General features: G+C 48.2%; 1 protein-coding gene across 3 annotated transcripts in view; it reads right to left on the reverse strand.

Moving 5' to 3' along the window:
• The window catches only part of PRRT3 (proline rich transmembrane protein 3), a 79,205-nt gene that overhangs the window by 33,373 nt on the left and 26,200 nt on the right, over window positions 1-19,632 (reverse strand). The window contains exons 1-2 of one of the 3 annotated variants that reach the window (XM_075321459.1): window positions 18,705-18,831; window positions 1-1,201 (exon numbers count right to left, since the gene is read on the reverse strand). The exon at window positions 1-1,201 is cut by the window's left edge and continues 274 nt beyond it. In XM_075321459.1, the coding sequence (XP_075177574.1) occupies window positions 1-1,113 (1,113 nt within the window). In that variant the 5' untranslated portion in view covers window positions 1,114-1,201; window positions 18,705-18,831. Of the gene's footprint in view, window positions 1,202-4,704; window positions 4,923-18,704; window positions 18,832-19,632 lie in introns of those variants that run through there. The other 2 variants (XM_075321461.1, XM_075321460.1) reach the window with 2 other exon arrangements.

A 19,632-nucleotide genomic window follows, 5' to 3' on the forward strand; every position in this document is an offset into this window, starting at 1 on the left:
ATTGTCTACTTGAATGACCGCATCCACCGTTTCTTTGGATTCTACAAATGGAGACAAATACTGGTCGTCTGAATCATTTCCAAAGGTTATGGCCGTCTCAAAGCCTGTGTTACCGTCCTTCTGATAAAGGACACCCTCTTCAGGAGGAAACTCATTGTCCGCGGACATAACTTCATTACTCTCCAGCCTGGTGTCTTGTAGAGTGAAGTATCCATCCGTGGTACGGAAAGCTGCCTGGTATCTCCTGGTAGGTTGTAGTCCATGGGCCTTTGGGATTTTATTGTCATCAAGGAAGTTATCCTCGATTGTGACCTTCGGACCTTGAGGTGTCGTAGGGTCATGGTGAGAGTTTGGGCCGTTTTTCAGAAGCTCTTCGCCCACCTGTTCATCTCCGCTGTCTATTTGAAGTTTTTGTATTTGAGTAAAAGGCCCATCATCTCCCTCTCGTGAATCAGACTCGGCCGTAGATATTACAGTTATAATAGTGGAAACGGTTGGGTGGATTGTGGTCAACGTTTCGATGTCAATCTCTTGCAAACGATTTGTTTCCACATCGTTCTCAAGTTGTAAGTCATGTCCAACCATTTGAGAAGGTCTCTGGTGGGTCACGCGTCCCTCGTAAGGAACGTTGTTTCCAGTCTGGTTTTCTTTCTCATCCTCTGAGATTTTGGACTTAGTCGGATGTAGTTTGGAAGGTGTCTGCCCAAGTTCTTCTGATGTGGTCACCACAGAACCCGATGGGGGCTTTTGGCCCATTATGTTGTACATTTGTGTATCTTCGGTTTCTTTATTATATTTGTACAGAAATTCGTTTGAGATCTCTGCATTTTCAGTTGATATCCATGGTGAAGATTGTGTCTCAGAAGGTTTGGTGAGGACTAGATCTTCTTTATTTCTTGGAGTCCAGGAGGGAATATTGGAGATGTCAACCTGCGCTGATTCTAAAGCCGACCTCGAAGTTTCCTCGGAGTCATTCCTCATTGAATGGTCCATAGTCGGTTCATAGTTGTGTTCCTCATTAGTGACTTCGACACTAACTAAGGAGTTCAGAGGCTCTATGGCTGCCAGGGTGGCCAAAAATATCAGAGCGGCACGTTGTAGACAAGCAGCCATCTTTATGTTCCAGGCGAGGTGGGTTTTATCTCATTTGTCTCTCGTCTGACCGTGGCTGGTTCCACGTATTCTGATACGCCCAGGAGACCTGTCACACAAAAGAAATGCAAAGGTGACTATTTATAGCAAAGCTAATGCCGACACGAAACAGTGAGTCAAGTTCACGCAAGCGTGTGAGACGGAGGATCCTCACACGATCAGGATCTGAGGAGGATTCATGGACCGTGGTACAAGGATGTGTGGATTTATTCTGTGGTGGAACTACAATTCCCAGCACAACCCGGCTGTGTAGGTATGCTGGAAGTTGTAGTCTCCCCATACCTGGACACCACAGTGATCCTATACACTATGGACCCATGCCAACTTATACACTATGGACAATTAGGTGGTGGGACCTGGAGGCACAAGTTTTCAACCAGAAACCATTTTAAGAAACTCCTTTTTTTGGAGGTTTTTTTTGTTTTCTGGAATGTTTCTTGAAGATTTATTAAATATTTTTTCCTGTTTTTTTTGTAGTCTTTTTATTGGACAGTGTCTAGTTTGGAGAGGTTTCCTTCAGGGTCTACATCAAAGAAGTGACATGCATTTACAAGGAGTTTTTCACAACCTACTCAGGTAAAAAAGCTGAAAAAAACTCCTCATATGAAAAGTGGAATAGAAAATGAGCAAATACTCTCCTAATACTGCTTAAAAACCCCAAACAAAAAAACGTGGAGGTTCTTTCTGTTCAATTTCTGCTCCAAAAACTCTGTAAAAAGACCCCATGTGCATATAGCCTTAAAGGGAATCTGTCAGCAGGGGTTAACACAGAAAATTCAGACATGCCTGTGTTGTCACAGTCCCATCTTCTGTGTATTTGCTATGATTGTTTAAGCAGCATAATCTTTATCATTACAGGACTAGAAATTCATGTGCTCAGCAGTCCAACAAGCCCCCCTGCTGTATTTGACTCCTCACTATCAATGTACGATCCCTATGGAGAGCCTGGTGTGGAGGGGACAGCTTGCGTTCCCTTCACCGTTCAGTGGTCCCGTTGGGGCTTCCATCCGAACCCCCCACAAAAACGAGCTATGGATGTATGCGCAACGACAATGCCTTTGACTATAATGGTGCAGCCAGTAATCTAAGTCATACATCACTGGATTCAGGATCTCTTTGCCTACATCAGGTAGCAAAAAGCTGATGACAGATTCCCCTTGAGATTTCAAAGCAGTTTTTGAGAAGGATTTTGGAGATTTTCTGGTCAAAAACCTCTGTGTGAACATAGCCTAATAAAGCTGTCATACAAGTAAGAAGCCCCAATTTTTTTATTATGGAGAATCTGGGCATAGTGGTTGACGATTCTCTTCCTTTATAGGCCGCTTTCACACTGCGTTCCTCTCCCCGTTCAGTGGTCTCGTCGGGGCTTCCGTCCAAACCGCCCCGCAAAACGGGTTTCAGACGTATGCGCCGAAGAGGCCACTGACTATAATGGTGCAGATGGAGTCACCGTGAGCTCTGTCATGCACCATTTTCAGGGGTATAAACTTTCTGGAGGCGGACAACCAGACGCAGTATATTATGTCTGCGTGTCAGCCTCCAAAAGGTGTATACTCCTGAAAATGGGGCACAACAGAGCACTCGGTGACTCAGTTTGCACCATTATAGTCAAAGGCATTGTCGTTGCGCATACATCCATAGCTCGTTTTTGTGGGGAGTTCGGATGGAAGCCCCAATGGGACCACTGAACGGTGAAGGGAACGCAGTGTGAAAGCTGCCTTGCTGCCGGGTTCCTTCACAGATCACCACTGATCATTATTGAGGGTCCCGGCAGGAGGACAGATCTTGTGGTTGAGGACTTCTCGAAGAATCAGTAGGTCTAATATTAGGGACCTTTCCACCACGACCGGACCGATGTGCCACAACAGTTTCATCCTCTGAATTATGTTTTGGAATCTGAATTGTTATCTTGGGATGAGAGATTCTCAACAGATGACATTTCTTACGGCCTAAAGTCTCGGCCCCGTCTTCATCTGAGGCTCCTTTGAAATTCTCCGACATTTCCTCTCTAATCTATGTTTTGGTTACGTCCTTTCCTATTTCTGGCAATTGTCCTTCTAGACAAACAGACAATCTGTAGAAGAAGGAGATTCCTCAACCGAGAACAAGTTAGCGGGACTCGCTAAATATTATTGCCATGATTTAGGATGCTTAATGTGAGCAACTGTTCTCTGTTATCAGGTCCTACAGTCCGTACGGAGGACCTGTCTGCTCTCCTGACATGTAGTTTAGAAAATACATGCCCTGTCATTGAAGTAACCGCGATGAAAGCGGACTCGGACTGGGACAGTCCGGCGTTAGGCCAAATATACAACTAAACAGGGGTACAACCACGACAAACAAGGGGTACACGGGGGACACTTTAACAACGGTGGGCCCTAGCGCTAGTGAGAGGGAAGATGACACCTCCTCCACTTACCTGCCGCTGTACCCTACACTCCTAGCCAGTCCCCATACAGCAGGGCTCGGGAACCTATGGCTCACGAGCCACATGTGGCTCTTTTGATGGCTGCATCTGACTCGCAGACAAATCAATACCATATTTTCCGGTTTGTAAGACTGCTTTTTTCCCCCCCAAAACTGGGAGAAAAATGGGGGTGCGTCTTGCAAACCATATATGGCTTACTGGGGCGGCAGTGGTGACGCAGGGTCGGTGATACTGCAGGCTTGTGGGGTGTCACGGGGGACTGCGGGCTGCTTTGAATCTCCCGCAGTTGATGAGATCGACTTCAAGAAAATGGCCGTGGACGCGGCGCGTGCGCAGATAGGACTCCGTGGCCATTTTCTTGAAGTCCAACACGTCAATCTGTGCACGCGCCACGACTATTTTCTTGAAGTCGATCTCGTCAACGGTGGGAGATTGAAAGCAGCCCACCGGCAGATCAATGGCGCCCGCCGCCATCACACCCCATGAGCCCGCAGCAGTATCATCAACCCTCCACACACTGACCCTCTTGGGCCGCGACACCCCCTCCTTGTGCCCGCAGCATCGCCTACCCTGCCTCCTGGGACCTTCTGAGCCGCTCTACCACTGCCACTCCCCCCTGGTGAGTATGGCTCTCACGGAATTACATTTTAAAATATGTGGCATTCATGGCTCTATCAGCCAGAAAGGTCCCAACCCCTGCCATACAGGTTCCTCACCTGTCGCTGAGCAGGAACCTGGAGCCCTGAAAAGTCCCTACAATGGGCCCTGGCTAGGGTGTGGGTAGGTAAGGATCACTAGTCCCACTACTGCACTGAAACAACACACCAGGGAAGAAAGACAGACAGGGGGGAAAAACAACAAATATCTACTGCGGTCAGACCCAAAACTGAAGCTACCACAGCAACTTAAAGAGAGGTCTCCTCCAGCTCCTTACATGCGTCCAAATGAATCAGATCAGAGAATGGTAACATCGAGATGCCCATAAGTTTCCAGGAGGACTAACAGAGGAACAGCACAGAGTTCTAAGATTTTTCCCATACAATTTGTATAGCAAATATTTGGTAAAACGGACATGGCAAGGGGAAACATTGCTGTCATATGTCAGTTGTGGCAATGCTACTTACCCAACCAAAGGGCCACCATGAAGCCCGCGCCCGGATGTGTAGCAAGAAATGCTACTTCCCATTTAAAAGTATGTCAGAGCGGTACAATAGGCCAACACCGACTGAACAGAAGGTCACCGGCACCATAAAATCCTCGACCCGGCCTCATCGCTGCCGGTAAACACCCTTGACCTTGGGATGGTCGTCTGTTCCCCCCAGGTTGCCCGCACACTAGACATTTGGAGCCCTTCGATATGTGGCCGGACGCAGCAGATGACCCCCACCCGCCGGCAGTAACATGGATTTTATTGAACTTACGGTTAAGTGTCTCTGCAGCTTCACACAACGACCATTGGATTTTTTTTTCCTGCTGTTTAGAGAGAAAACGCCGGAGGAGATAAAAGGTCTCATTGTGTGATATTCTGGCCCCGTCGCCAAGTCCACAGCCAATAGTAGCGAGTGGGGCAGCCTGTAGGCCGCACGTGCGCCCACTCCTCTCAGTGCCGGGTGAATAAACAGACGAGCGGCTGTACTTCAATAATACAGCGCCTCCACCCAAAATGGAGTCAGGTTATATTATAATCCTCCTTTGCCATTCACCCAGCTTTCCCAGAATGAGATATCTGCTAAATAAGGCTCACGGCAAAGCTGAATGTACGTATCAGATATGGGGGCTTGTAACGCCACATGGTGCTGTCGCGGGCGGAGGGGACGCACTCGCCACGCTCGGGTCCGGGGCTTCTGCTGCTGCTACTCGGTGGCTCGAGCGGTGGACCGGACCCGGAGACTCGAGCAGCGCTCCTCACCCGTGAGTGAAATGGAGATGGTATGTTTAGGGAGATTGTTCGTGACGCCACCCACGGGACGTGGTGATGATGGCACCACCGCTGCTGGTAACGGGGATCCCGGGAGAGATGGTAGGGGAGCAGCTGGGATGTTGTCCCCTCCGTGGTTAGGGGGTTGTTGATCCCGGGGCCCGGTGGTGTGACGGGATGGCTGGGGTGCAGGGACTGCGCGGCGCGGTGCCGGACGGCACTGGTGTACTCACTCAGACAATCACTGACAGAGTCGTTGGTAAACCAAAGCGGCCGGATGGATGGGTCCCGCAGCCGGCTGCAGTGTTGTTGTGCTCTCCCCGGACGGCTGATGGTGGCTGTCTTTCCCTGCACCTTTGAAAATGTTCTTGACTCCTGTGGTTGCCCACCGGTAGTCCGCTCCCCGGCGTATAGGTGCCGTAGGAGCCCGTTTTGCCCGCAGGCGCTGGCTGGATCTCTAGCCTGTGGCGGTGGCTGTATATCCTCTCTGAGTGGACGGTTGCCTTCAATCGGGACTTGGTAGTTGGGAAACCCCTGGGGTTCCTGTCACATTTGGATTTGACTATTGACGGCGGCTCCAAGCCTGGTCGGGGTCCGATGGCCCTGCCTGTGTCCTTAGCTTCACTCCGTTCCCTGGTCCGCTACCGGCGGGCCAACGCCCGACCCCGGTCCTTACGGCTCTGCGGAGTTCCACCAGCTCCTGCAGACGGCCACCACCGTCTGCCAACCTTGCTGTCAGTGTCTGGGCTCCAACCCAGACACCTCAAGTGTTCACTCCTCTCACTTTCACCTCCGAGACTAAACTGACACTTTTCCCGCCTCCAGGCCTGTGAACTCCTCGGTGGGTGGGGCCAACCGCCTGGCTCCGCCCCACCTGGTGTGGACATCAGACCCTGGAGGGAGGCAACAAGGGTTTTTGATTGACTACTGTAACTGCCTAGGGTGGGGGTGTGTATGTTGGTATGTACGTGACTACCTGGCTAGTCCAGGGCGTCACAGTGCCACTACACACTACTGTACTCTGCCATCTCAGCTTTTAATGGAGCCACCTTGGAACACATTTCAGGGTCATTTGGAGGCTACTGATTGCAATGGGGTCTTAATACCCTTTCTCTCACCCCAGAGACTGTCCCTTTTATTCCCAAAAGCCTCTCAAATGTTCGGAGAGTTGGCAACTATAAATAATTAAGCGATTATCATTAACCACCCTCGACCTCAGGAGGGAGCCGCTCCTCTGCCCCCCGGATTCTTGCTTGCTGAGACAGTGCGGGCACTGAAGCTGGCCGGATCCTGAGATACAGCCAGGCTTCTGAGCAGCGCTTACAAGTGCTATAGCATGGGCCCCCAATTCCAGTCCTCAAGGGCCGCCAACAGTGCATGTTTTCAGGATTTCCTTAGTAATGTGATAATTTAATCACCTGCACAGTTGATGATTCCAACACCCATGCAATGCTAAGGAAATCCTGAAAACATGCACTGTTGGCGGCCCTCGAGGACTGGAGTTGGGGAACCCTGTGCTATAGCAAAGAGATTGGAAGCGCTGTGCTTCTTGCCTTGGAGACCGGCTGATAGCCTAGGCAACGAGCAGTAAACTATGAAATTCATAATCCATTTACAGAATTGCAAAGAATTTGCAATCCTCAGCATTCAATAACTTGAGAATAAACAGTTAAAGATCTACTCCCCAAAAAGAGAAGTTATCCCCTATTTGTTGGGGGTCCGACCCAACCAAGTTTGGAACTGCAGAAGCCCAATATTGGAGCCCTGCAGCCCCGTCCTAAATGGTGCAGAGGTGCACGTGCTCAGTCTTCACTTCATTCATTGTCTATGGGACTAGCCGAGCACTTCACTCAGCAGTCCTATGGATTATGAATGGAGAGGAGGCTGAGCATGCGCACCTCTGCTCCATTCAGACCATGGCTGCACAGCACCATTCTCGGGCTTCCAAAGTCTATTAATCTAGACTATCATGTGTATATCATCTCTACTGGCCGTTACCCTAGACCACCAGAGATACTGAGTATTAATTGGCCATTAATTGGCCCAACCTCACTGAAAACTCCACAGGCATCATCCACTGAAAACTACAACGCAATATACTGTATATACGTAGTATAAGCACCTGCTGGCACACCCTTTTAATAATCAATTCACCCTGGACCACCAGGGATAATACAAAACTACTATTGAAAAACGATAAAATAAATTATAAGTTTCAAAGTGCCTCCAAGTACAGTGCCGGGATTTCACCATTATTAGTACCTGCCAGAGGATTCTCATTAAAACAATGCAAATGTCACTAAAGTGCTCTCATTAACAGCACTAGAATACCCTCAAGAACAGAAGTATATTTCACCAACTAGAGTGCCCTCATTTATAGTTCCAGAGTGCCTTAAGATAACCAGAGGTCCCCAAGAATAATACCAAATTTACCCTAACTATATCACTAGAGTGCCCTCATTAACCGTGCCAGAGTGCCAATAAAACAGTCCTAGAGTGCCCTCATTAACCATGCCAGAGTGCCAATAAAACAGTCCTAGAGTGCCCTCATTAACCATGCCAGAGTGCCAATAAAACAGTCCTAGAGTTCCCTCATTAACCATGCCAGAGTGCCAATAAAACAGTCCTAGAGTGCCCTCATTAACCATGCCAGAGTGCTCATAAAACAGTCCTAGAGTGCCCTCATTAACCATGCCAGAGTGCCAATAAAACAGTCCTAGAGTGCCCTCATTAACCATGCCAGAGTGCTCATAAAACAGTCCTAGAGTTCCCTCATTAACCATGCCAGAGTGCTCATAAAACAGTCCTAGAGTGCCCTCATTAACCATGCCAGAGTGCCAATAAAACAGTCCTAGAGTGCCCTCATTAACCATGCCAGAGTGCTCATAAAACAGTCCTAGAGTTCCCTCATTAACCATGCCAGAGTGCTCATAAAACAGTCCTAGAGTGCCCTCATTAACCATGCCAGAGTGCCAATAAAACAGTCCTAGAGTGCCCTCATTAACCGTGCCAGAGTGCTCTTAAAACAGTCCTAGAGTGCCCTCATTAACCGTGCCAGAGTGCTCTTAAAACAGTCCTAGAGTGCCCTCATTAACCATGCCAGAGTGCCAATAAAACAGTCCTAGAGTGCCCTCATTAACCATGCCAGAGTGCTCATAAAACAGTCCTAGAGTGCCCTCATTAACCGTGCCAGAGTGCTCTTAAAACAGTTCTAAAGTGCCCTCATTAAATTTGCCAGAGTGCTCATAAAACAGTCCTAGAGTGCCCTCACTAACCATGCCAGAGTGCTCATAAAACAGTCCTAGAGTGCCCTCATTAACCATGCCAGAGTGCCAATAAAACAGTCCTAGAGTGCCCTCATTAACCATGCCAGAGTGCTCATAAAACAGTCCTAGAGTGCCCTCATTAACCATGCCAGAGTGCTCATAACACAGTCCTAGAGTGCCCTCATTAACCATGCCAGAGTGCCAATAAAACAGTCCTAGAGTGCCCTCATTAACCGTGCCAGAGTGCCAATAAAACAGTCCTAGAGTGCCCTCATTAACCATGCCAGAGTGCCAATAAAACAGTCCTAGAGTGCCCTCATTAACCATGCCAGAGTGCCAATAAAACAGTCCTAGAGTGCCCTCATTAACCATGCCAGAGTGCCAATAAAACAGTCCTAGAGTGCCCTCATTAGCCATGCCAGAGTGCCAATAAAACAGTCCTAGAGTGCCCTCATTAACCATGCCAGAGTGCTCATAACACAGTCCTAGAGTGTCCTCATTAACCGTGCCAGAGTGCTCATAAAACAGTCCTGGAGTGCCCTCATTAACCATGCCAGAGTGCTCATAAAACAGTCCTAGAGTGCCCTCATTAACCATGCCAGAGTGCCAATAAAACAGTCCTAGAGTGCCCTCATTAACCATGCCAGAGTGCTCATAAAACAGTCCTAGAGTTCCCTCATTAACCATGCCAGAGTGCTCATAAAACAGTCCTAGAGTGCCCTCATTAACCATGCCAGAGTGCCAATAAAACAGTCCTAGAGTGCCCTCATTAACCGTGCCAGAGTGCTCTTAAAACAGTCCTAGAGTGCCCTCATTAACCGTGCCAGAGTGCTCTTAAAACAGTCCTAGAGTGCCCTCATTAACCATGCCAGAGTGCCAATAAAACAGTCCTAGAGTGCCCTCATTAACCATGCCAGAGTGCTCATAAAACAGTCCTAGAGTGCCCTCATTAACCGTGCCAGAGTGCTCTTAAAACAGTTCTAGAGTGCCCTCATTAACCGTGCCAGAGTGCTCTTAAAACAGTCCTAGAGTGCCCTCATTAACCATGCCAGAGTGCCAATAAAACAGTCCTAGAGTGCCCTCATTAACCATGCCAGAGTGCTCATAAAACAGTCCTAGAGTGCCCTCATTAACCGTGCCAGAGTGCTCTTAAAACAGTTCTAGAGTGCCCTCATTAAATTTGCCAGAGTGCTCATAAAACAGTCCTAGAGTGCCCTCACTAACCATGCCAGAGTGCTCATAAAACAGTCCTAGAGTGCCCTCATTAACCATGCCAGAGTGCCAATAAAACAGTCCTAGAGTGCCCTCATTACCCAGGCCAGAGTGCCAATAAAACAGTCCTAGAGTGCCCTCATTAACCATGCCAGAGTGCCAATAAAACAGTCCTAGAGTGCCCTCATTAACCATGCCAGAGTGCCAATAAAACAGTCTTAGAGTGCCCTCATTAGCCATGCCAGAGTGCCAATAAAACAGTCCTAGAGTGCCCTCATTAACCATGCCAGAGTGCTCATAACACAGTCCTAGAGTGCCCTCATTAACCGTGCCAGTGTAACCATAAAACAGTTCCTCATTAACAGCGCCATAATACCGCCAACAGTAGTACTAAAGTGCTCTTGTGATCTGTGCCAGACAAAACTAATAGATGCCCTTATTAATAGTGTCAGAGGGGCCCCCAATAACAGTAGTAGATTTCCCCCAACAATATTACTAGAGTGTCCTCATTAACTGGTGCAGAGTGCTTCCAACACCAGTATTAGAGTGCCCTTGTTAAGAGTACTAGAGTGCTTCACTATATAGTCCCCTAAATATAAGCAGTTCATTTATATAATGTTTGATAACAAACCGGTCCCCTCCATTTCTGCGCCCCAGCATCTGTAAGTAACGTGCGTGACCAATATCTGGCATCGTACTGGTCACCTATTGTCAGGGAACCCTTTGTGATCCGGGGTTAGCAGTTAGTGACAGCAGCACCGACGCATCAGACTCCATCCATTTTCCGTGTGGATATATAATTATGAATTGGCACGGGATAAAAGCCGTAGTGAAGTCTGTCATTACGTTATATGTTGCTCATTCGTTGGGTAATCGGCGGCATTGTAATGAGTAATGAATGCTCTTATGAGCACTCTTTCACATTATCGGCTCGTCCAAGTGGGCTTTTACTCTGTTCTGTGACGGTCCAAAAATTGTAATAGTCGTTAGTTCCCCAGAATCTCCAGTAATGTGGAGTAGCCCCAGGCACAATTGCAAAGGTCCCCCCTATTTTGGTGTAGGAAGGCCCCCCAGCTCTCACGGGAGGGTGTCTTGTCCTCCGCCACTTACGTTCTCAGTATGAGGTGAGGATTTTTGGATTTTCCCAAGTACTGGCTGTACCCGCCTGGCACCGAGGATCTGGAAACCATGGAAACAAGGAAGAGGCGCAGGTTATACGAATATAATATGGAGAACAGAAGCCGTCATACACTGCCGGGATCTTACAATAGAGGGTGGAAGGGCCCAACCGGGCTCCGATCCCAAAGACCCCCTACTCAGTAGATAAGTCCATGGTTAACAACATTGCTGTTGGCAATCTAGGGACCTTAGCCGTGTCCTCGTTCTCTCCTGCGAATACCCCAATCCCACTGGGACCACCCATTTATAGGTGGGTCTTGTGTAAACCCTGCACCCTACTGCCTGGTACATCCCCAAATTTAATAGGACTGTGGCGCCCCTGACCTGGTCAGGCACCACTGAGTACTGCACCCATGCTGGGGGCAGTAGAATACAGGTAATCCCGAAGGCTGACCGAGGTGTGACTACACAGGCGCATAGGAACCAGGTCTCACACATTGACCTTTGAAGGGACTCCTGAGAGATTCCAGGAGGGGGCGTAGCCTCCATGTCCACTCAAGGGGTGTGGTAGAGAGCCTGGTTGCTAGGTGGCGTAGGCAGGCACAGTGGAAGGAGAGGACGTAGAGAGGAGTGGAGTGAGGAGTCTGGAAGTGGAGCTCAGAGGGAGCAGACGTGCAGAACCCACGAGTGAGCCAGTTTAGAGTGTGCAGCCCAGGGAGAGCAGTCGCATGCAACAGACCCTGGAGTTGGAGCACTTGAACAGCGTCCGTGCAGTGACTACCGACGGGGGAGACCGGTCACCTGGTAGTGCCGCCCGAAATCCACCCAGGGCTAGAGAGAGCAAAGTGGTGGCAGAGTAAGGGGACTGCCAGGGAGGTACCAGGCCCGCACGCGTAACAGGTCCCAGTGCAGAGATAAATTCACCTTTCTTCTGCCAAACCTGCCTGAGGGGGCACTTCAAACCTCCAAGACAAAACCACAGAGTCCGCAGCCACGTAGCAAAGAGAGGGCCCATAGCTCACAGGAGGCAAGCAGCCGGAGTGACCTGGTCCAGGCTACAAGCAAACGGGCCGAAACGAGGGGAAAACAGGCAGCAGCAACTTCCCTGGGTGACCCCCGTAGGGACTTCAAGTCGGGGTCACCACAAACACAAAAGGGCTAAGGAAGGCGAGTCGGTAGCCACCCTCATCAGTCAGCCTGAAGGATACCTGGTTCCAGCCTGGTTCATCCCAGCTACGCCCGGGTTACTCACCCTGCCACCTAATGTGAGTAAAACCCCTGAAAGACATTCTGCTTGTGCGTGTGAGTCATTCTGCGACTTGTGGTGCCACACACTTACACAGGGCCCTGGGGCTTGCCTCACTCTCGGGAGGCCAGTACAACTGACTGCACCCACCATCAGCCCCACGCACCCCTTAATCTGCAGTGGAGGTCACCCTGACCGCAATACAGAGAGTGGCGTCACGAAAATCCTAGAGAAGATTCCCTACCTGTGACCAGACTGTTCCATCCACGTGGAGTCCCTGAAGGTAATGCACCGACACAACACCGGCGGGGCTTCACAGGACTGTATACAAATAATCTGGGAATCAGGCCGTATGGAAGCCATATGCGGCGGTGGCATTTTCCGTTCTATCAAGTGACAGTTCTGGGCAGAGTCAGGAGAACTGTAAGAAAAGTGCTATGATCTATGGGCTATTGTCACACGATGTCTTGCTCTAAACTCACCTAGTGTCATGGTGGCATCAGCCGCTATATAGACTACAGACTCTGACACTCCTCACTACCCTTTCTCAGGTGCTTAGGAGTTGCACAGATAGGATCGGGCGTCTACCAGCTGTGTGCTCATTAGTGATCGGACACAGGCAGGCTCGGGAGATGACCAGCTGTGTGCTCATTAGTGATCGGACACAGGCAGGCTCGGGAGATGACCAGCTGTGTGCTCATTAGTGATTACTTAAGCAAGCATTGTTGACCTTAGGGAGATCAACATATCCACTGCGGAGACACCATCACGTGTTTCTCAACACAGTGATTCTAGAGCAACGCCCCCTGGGAAGTATGCAAATAAGAAAGCCGCGGACACACCATCACGTGTTTCTCAACGCTGCCAGGAAACTAGCCAGGTCTTTCACCGGGAAGGAACAACCACGGGAAGGGCAGTCTCCAGTCAAGGAGACCACCTATACCAAACATGGTATCCATCCACAGACAGCTGTTTCGGGGTATTTGCCCCTCATCAGTGTGGAGTAGGAATCTGGCTAGTGGGGGCATTGCCTAGTAAAAAACTACTTAAGCAAGCATTGTTGACCTTAGGGAGATCAACATATCCACTGCGGAGACACCATCACGTGTTTCTCAACGCAGTGATTCTAGAGCAACGCCCCCTGGGAAGTATGCAAATAAGAAAGCCGCAGAGACACCATCACGTGTTTCTCAACGCTGCCAGGAAACTAGCCAGGTCTTTCATCGGGAAGGAACAACCACGGGAAGGGCAGTCTCCAGTCAAGGAGACCACCTATATCAAACATGGTATCCATACACAGACAGCTGTTTCGGGGTATTAGCCCCGGGGGCGTTGCTCTAGAATCACTGCGTTGAGAAACACGTGATGGTGTCTCCGCAGTGGATATGTTGATCTCCCTAAGGTCAACAATGCTTGCTTAAGTAGTCTTTTACTAGGCATTGCCCCCACTAGCCAGATTTCTACTCCACACTGATGAGGGGCAAATACCCCGAAACAGCTGTCTGTGGATGGATACCATGTTTGGTATAGGTGGTCTCCTTGACTGGAGACTGCCCTTCCCGTGGTTGTTCCTTCCCGGTGAAAGACCTGGCTAGTTTCCTGGCAGCGTTGAGAAACACGTGATGGTGTCTCCGCGGCTTTCTTATTCTCATTAGTGATTAGACACAGGCAGGCTCGGGCATCTACCAGCTGTGTGCTCATTAGTGATCGGACACAGGCAGGCTCGGGCGTCTACCAGCTGTGTGCTCATTAGTGATTAGATACAGGCAGGCTCGGGCGTCTACCAGCTGTGTGCTCATTAGTGATTAGATACAGGCAGGCTCGAGCGTCTACCAGCTGTGTGCTCATTAGTGATTAGATACAGGCAGGCTCGGGCGTCTACCAGCTGTGTGCTCATTAGTGATCGGACACAGGCAGGCTCGGGCGTCTACCAGCTGTGTGCTCATTAGTGATCGGACACAGGCAGGCTCGGGTGTCTACCAGCTGTGTGCTCATTAGTGATTAGATACAGGCAGGCTCGGGCGTCTACCAGCTGTGTGCTCATTAGTGATTAGATACAGGCAGGCTCGGGCGTCTACCAGCTGTGTGCTCATTAGTGATTAGATACAGGCAGGCTCGGGCGTCTACCAGCTGTGTGCTCATTAGTGATCGGACACAGGCAGGCTCGGGCGTCTACCAGCTGTGTGCTCATTAGTGATCGGACACAGGCAGGCTCGGGCGTCTACCAGCTGTGTGCTCATTAGTGATTAGACACAGCCAGGCTCGGGCGTCTACCAGCTGTGTGCTCATTAGTGATCGGACACAGGCAGGCTCGGGAATTGACCAGCTGTGTGCTCATTAGTGATCGGACACAGGCAGGCTCGGGAGTTGACCAGCTGTGTGCTCATTAGTGATCGGACACAGGCAGGCTCGGGCATCAACCAGCTGTGTGCTCATTAGTGATCGTATTAGCAGGAGTTAATTTCTGTTAGCCTTCTGGTTACCTCCTTGATCATGGGTTGCAGGAGACTTATCACAGGTACTTCCCGCATTTTTAAGATGGAGGAATTTGTCATCCTATGCCGACTATAGCAGTGTGTTGTTGTTTTCCAGTCTGGTGGATTATTGCCTATTGCTTGGTGTGCAATTATTTTACCCCTGCTTTAGTTTTATTACTTATCACTTGTCTGATTACTGTATGTGAGTGTATTGTGTGATAGAGCTTTGGTTTCATCATGGACAGCTGTGGTCTCCCTAGCCTGAGGGTCAGTTTATGAGTCCGAGTCCCCTGTAACCCCCTGCCACACCACGATAGCTATCTAAGATTGTATTGGTTTGTTCCTGGCTTCTCTTCACATTTGTGCCCAGCATCCTGGGCACCTCTTATACTTACTAGATGTGATGCACGTCATGACTTTGTGAGGCCTAGTAAGCACAACAGGTGCCCAGTATCCCAGGCCAAGGATGTTGGAGGTAGACGTGAAGACTGCGAATGCCTTGTCCATCTGCCATGGAGGCTAGGATTGGGCAATGTACAACTTTTTGCTCAACCCTAATGAGCACCTACTGTGGAGGAGATCATATCATACAGATCTATCTCGTGTATATGTGGTATATAGGCTTAGCCTATCCAGTAGGGTGTATATGGATGAATGCAGAGGTTTTTCCCAGTATGTGTCGGACCCAGGAATAACTCCTGCACATAGACCCGAGATCTTTAGACTGCACCCCTGATACTCAGCGTGTCTCCGCACATACAGACTAAGCCGCTATAAGTCAGCGCCGGTTTTCGTGCCGTGTAGGAAGCGCCATATGTTGTTTTTGCAGACGGGTCTGGAATTCTGGAAAAAACAACATTGAAATATTTAATGGCAGATATGAAGACATCTGCCCGCCATGTCTGTAAGGAGCTCTGTAAGGCGAGGGTTGATTATTTGCAGTGTGCGCGGTATAATAATGAAGTAGGAGGTCGTGTGCGAAAAACATTATCAGAATGGTGTACGCAAAGCATAAAAATATTGCAAAAATAATAAATCTATAGATACAAAATGGACCATAGAAAGTGGAGAAGATGCAGTAAGCAGGCAATCAGCGGTTGGCTTTGGTAGCCTAATATTAAGAGTTTAATTTTTCTATAGCACCTCCACAGGGAAAAAGAAGTATTACACCGTTACTATTGAAATCAATGGCTGTCCATGTAATCCATGGACGTGTCGGGTCCTCCAGAGGTTCAGACGCTCTTTGTCACCCGCCCTCAGCTCCAGATTTGGAGATTTCACTCCTTTTGCACTGAGTGCTCCTTCATTCTCACAATATCTTGGACTCTCAAACAGTTTACATAAATTGAAAGATAAAATATTTCTGACATTAATCCTTGTTGTATATGTGGGAAGCAAATTAATGGTGAGTGCCGGGAGATTTACAGCGTATTGATCATCCTGACCAACATGGCTCCAGCCATTCATATTTCATCACCTCGTCCCCAGAGCACTGATCCTCTGCGATCTGCACACACGGGATGAATGCGGCTCTGCCGCTCACACGTGTGATAGGTTAGGCGAGACCTCCGCACTGCACACCTCATTTGTAATGTCTCTTATGAATGAATGAAACCCTTTCCCAATACATGCCAAGTCTCCGAGCAAAAAGGGCAAAGTCCAGAGGTCATCAGCCTGGAATATACTACTGCAAACACTCCATGCATGGGTATAAAACATATCTGCATGACACGCTGCGCTGCCGGGGCCTACGCTGCGCTGCCGGGGCCTTTAGAGGTTTCAGGTATTGGCACAATAATAAACAAAACCATACATTCAATATAGACAAAACAAGGGCAAATTACTGGCAGATGGGACAATGAAAGAGCAGCTCTGCAGTATAAGGCTATGTGCGCACGTTGCGTAAATACATGCAGTTACGCTGCGCTTTGTAGCGCAGCGTAACTGCATGCGTCCTGCGTCCCCTGCACAGTCTATGGAGATTGTGCAGGGGACGTGCGCACGTGGCGTTTTAGAGCGCAGCGCTTCGGCTACTGCCGAAGCGCTGCGTAAAAAGAAGTGACATGTTACTTCTTCCGTGCGCTTTGCCGGCAGCTCCTGCTCTGTCAATGCCAGGAGCTGCAGGCAGAGCGCATGGAATCGGCTTCACTACGGACATTTCTGCAGCGATTTAAAGCGCACATGTGCTCTTCAGATCGCTGCAGAAATTTCTGCAGTGAACTGTACGCAACGTGCGCACATAGCCTAATACAGGATAAACAATGTACACACTGACTCCACAAGCAGAATAGTGAGTGCAGCTCTGGAGTATAATACAGGATGTTACTCAGGATCAGTACAGGATAAGTAATGTAATGTACACAGTGACTGCACCAGCAGAATAGTGAGTGCAGCTCTGGGGTATAATATAGGATAATACAGGTTAAGTAATGTAATGTATGTACACAGTGACTGCACCAGCAGAATAATGAGTGCTGCACTGGAGTGTAATACAGGATAAAGTACACAGTGACTCCACCAGCAGAATAGTGAGTGCAGCTCTGGAGTAAATATAATACAGGATGTAACTTAGGATCAGTACACGATAAGTAATGTAATGTATGTACACAGTGACTGCACCAGCAGAATAGTGAGTGCAGCTGTGGAGTATAATACAGGAAATAACTCAGGATCAGTACAGGATAAGTAATGTAATGTATGTACACAGTGACTGCACCAGCAGAATAGTGAGTGCAGCTCTGGAGTAAATATAATACAAGATGTAACTCAGGATCAGTACAGGATAATATAATGGATATACACAGTGACTGCACCAGCAGAATAGTGAGTGCAGCTCTGGTGTTTAATATAGGATAAGTAATGTAAGTACACAGTGACTGCACCAGTAGAATAGTGAGTGCAGCTCTGGAGTATAATACAGGATGTAACTCAGAATCCAAGGTGGCACTTCTGTCTGTGCTAATACAGTTACATTACACTCACTAAGTTGATATTTGGGATAAATAACATAATGATGAGCATTTACTTGCATGTCACAGATGTAAGAAGGCTTTATAATCTGACTGATATATACTGATATATATTCTTGGGAACCTTTCTATGGACCTTATAATACAGTTTATATAAATATCATATGGACAAAAATTGGCTTTATACCCAAAATGATAAAAGAGGTGCCTGGGATTAGTAAAAAAAAAAGTGTTTTTTTTCTTTTCAGAAACAGCGCCACTCTAGTCTGATGGCTGTGTTTGGTATTACAGCAACTTTCCATTTAAATGAATGCTGAAATAGCAGTCACTGGTCGTGGTCAGGAATAGTGCAGTTTCTGGAAAATAAGATCCTTATTTCTAATTCCAGACTAAAAGACACAAAATCATGTTACCGCAATTAAAGCTAATGAATGATAATTCCCTTATTGAAAAGTCGCTGATAATGTGCGTTTTTCTGCTGCTTGTCTGTCCTGATGACACGGCACATGTCTAGGATACAGATTCCCCGCAGCGTCGTGTCCTCACCCCCTGATCTGACGCAGCATGCCAGCGTTCCCAGCAGGGCCACATAGGATTAGACCGCCAGCTGGGCGCTTAGTGTCAGATCCCCTTACACATGACACATCACCCACCCAGCATTTGCGGTAATGACAGCGTGATCTCCTGTTCCTTCACGTGCTGCGTCCCTCACCATGTGTGCCAGGCTCCAGCCATCAGATTATACTGCATTACCCTGCCTGCAGACTGATCCTGTGCCGGGCGGCTGCAGAAAATGTACAGCCCCTGGCATTGCATGGGTTAATCTGCAGTGTTATTGGCATCTGCTATAGTGCAGTCTGCGCCTTGCATGGGTCTGATGATCAGAGAATATCTATATGGTAGAGATATGCACTTACATGTGTGCAGGCTGCAGTCATCCTCTGCGGTGGGCACATGTCCTGCGCTGCATGGCCTTCCCCATGCTGATGATGCTCAGCTCACCTTGGCAGTGTCCCTGCAGTTCATTCAGCACAGCTTCCCTCCGCCTGCAGACAGCTGACTGGGATGCTCAGACCCAACTAGCAGAGCCCAGCTGCACGGATCTGGATGCAGTCACCATGACGAGCTGATATATATATATATATATATATATATATATATACACATATATATGTATACATATATATGTATACATATATATATATATATATACACATATATATATATATATATATATATATATATATAAAGAGAGAGAGATATATATACGGTATATATATATATATATATATATAGAGAGAGAGAGAGAGATATACAGTGCCTACAAGTAGTCTTCAACCCCCTGCAGATTTAGCAGGTTTGATAAGATGCAAATAAGTTAGAGCCTGCAAACTTCAAACAAGAGCAGGATTTATTAACAGATGCATAAATCTTACAAACCAACAAGTTATGTTGCTCAGTTAAATTTTAATACATTTTCAACATAAAAGTGTGGGTCAATTATTATTCAACCCCTAGGTTTAATATTTTGTGGAATAACCCTTGTTTGCAATTACAGCTAATAATCGTCTTTTATAAGACCTGATCAGGCCGGCACAGGTCTCTGGAGTTATCTTGGCCCACTCCTCCATGCAGATCTTCTCCAAGTTATCTAGGTTCTTTGGGTGTCTCATGTGGACTTTAATCTTGAGCTCCTTCCACAAGTTTTCAATTGGGTTAAGGTCAGGAGACTGACTAGGCCACTGCAACACCTTGATTTTTTCCCTCTTGAACCAGGCCTTGGTTTTCTTGGCTGTGTGCTTTGGGTCGTTGTCTTGTTGGAAGATGAAATGACGACCCATCTTA

Source organism: Anomaloglossus baeobatrachus, chromosome 8 (assembly GCF_048569485.1).
Source record: "Anomaloglossus baeobatrachus isolate aAnoBae1 chromosome 8, aAnoBae1.hap1, whole genome shotgun sequence".
Lineage (NCBI taxonomy): Eukaryota > Metazoa > Chordata > Amphibia > Anura > Aromobatidae > Anomaloglossus > Anomaloglossus baeobatrachus.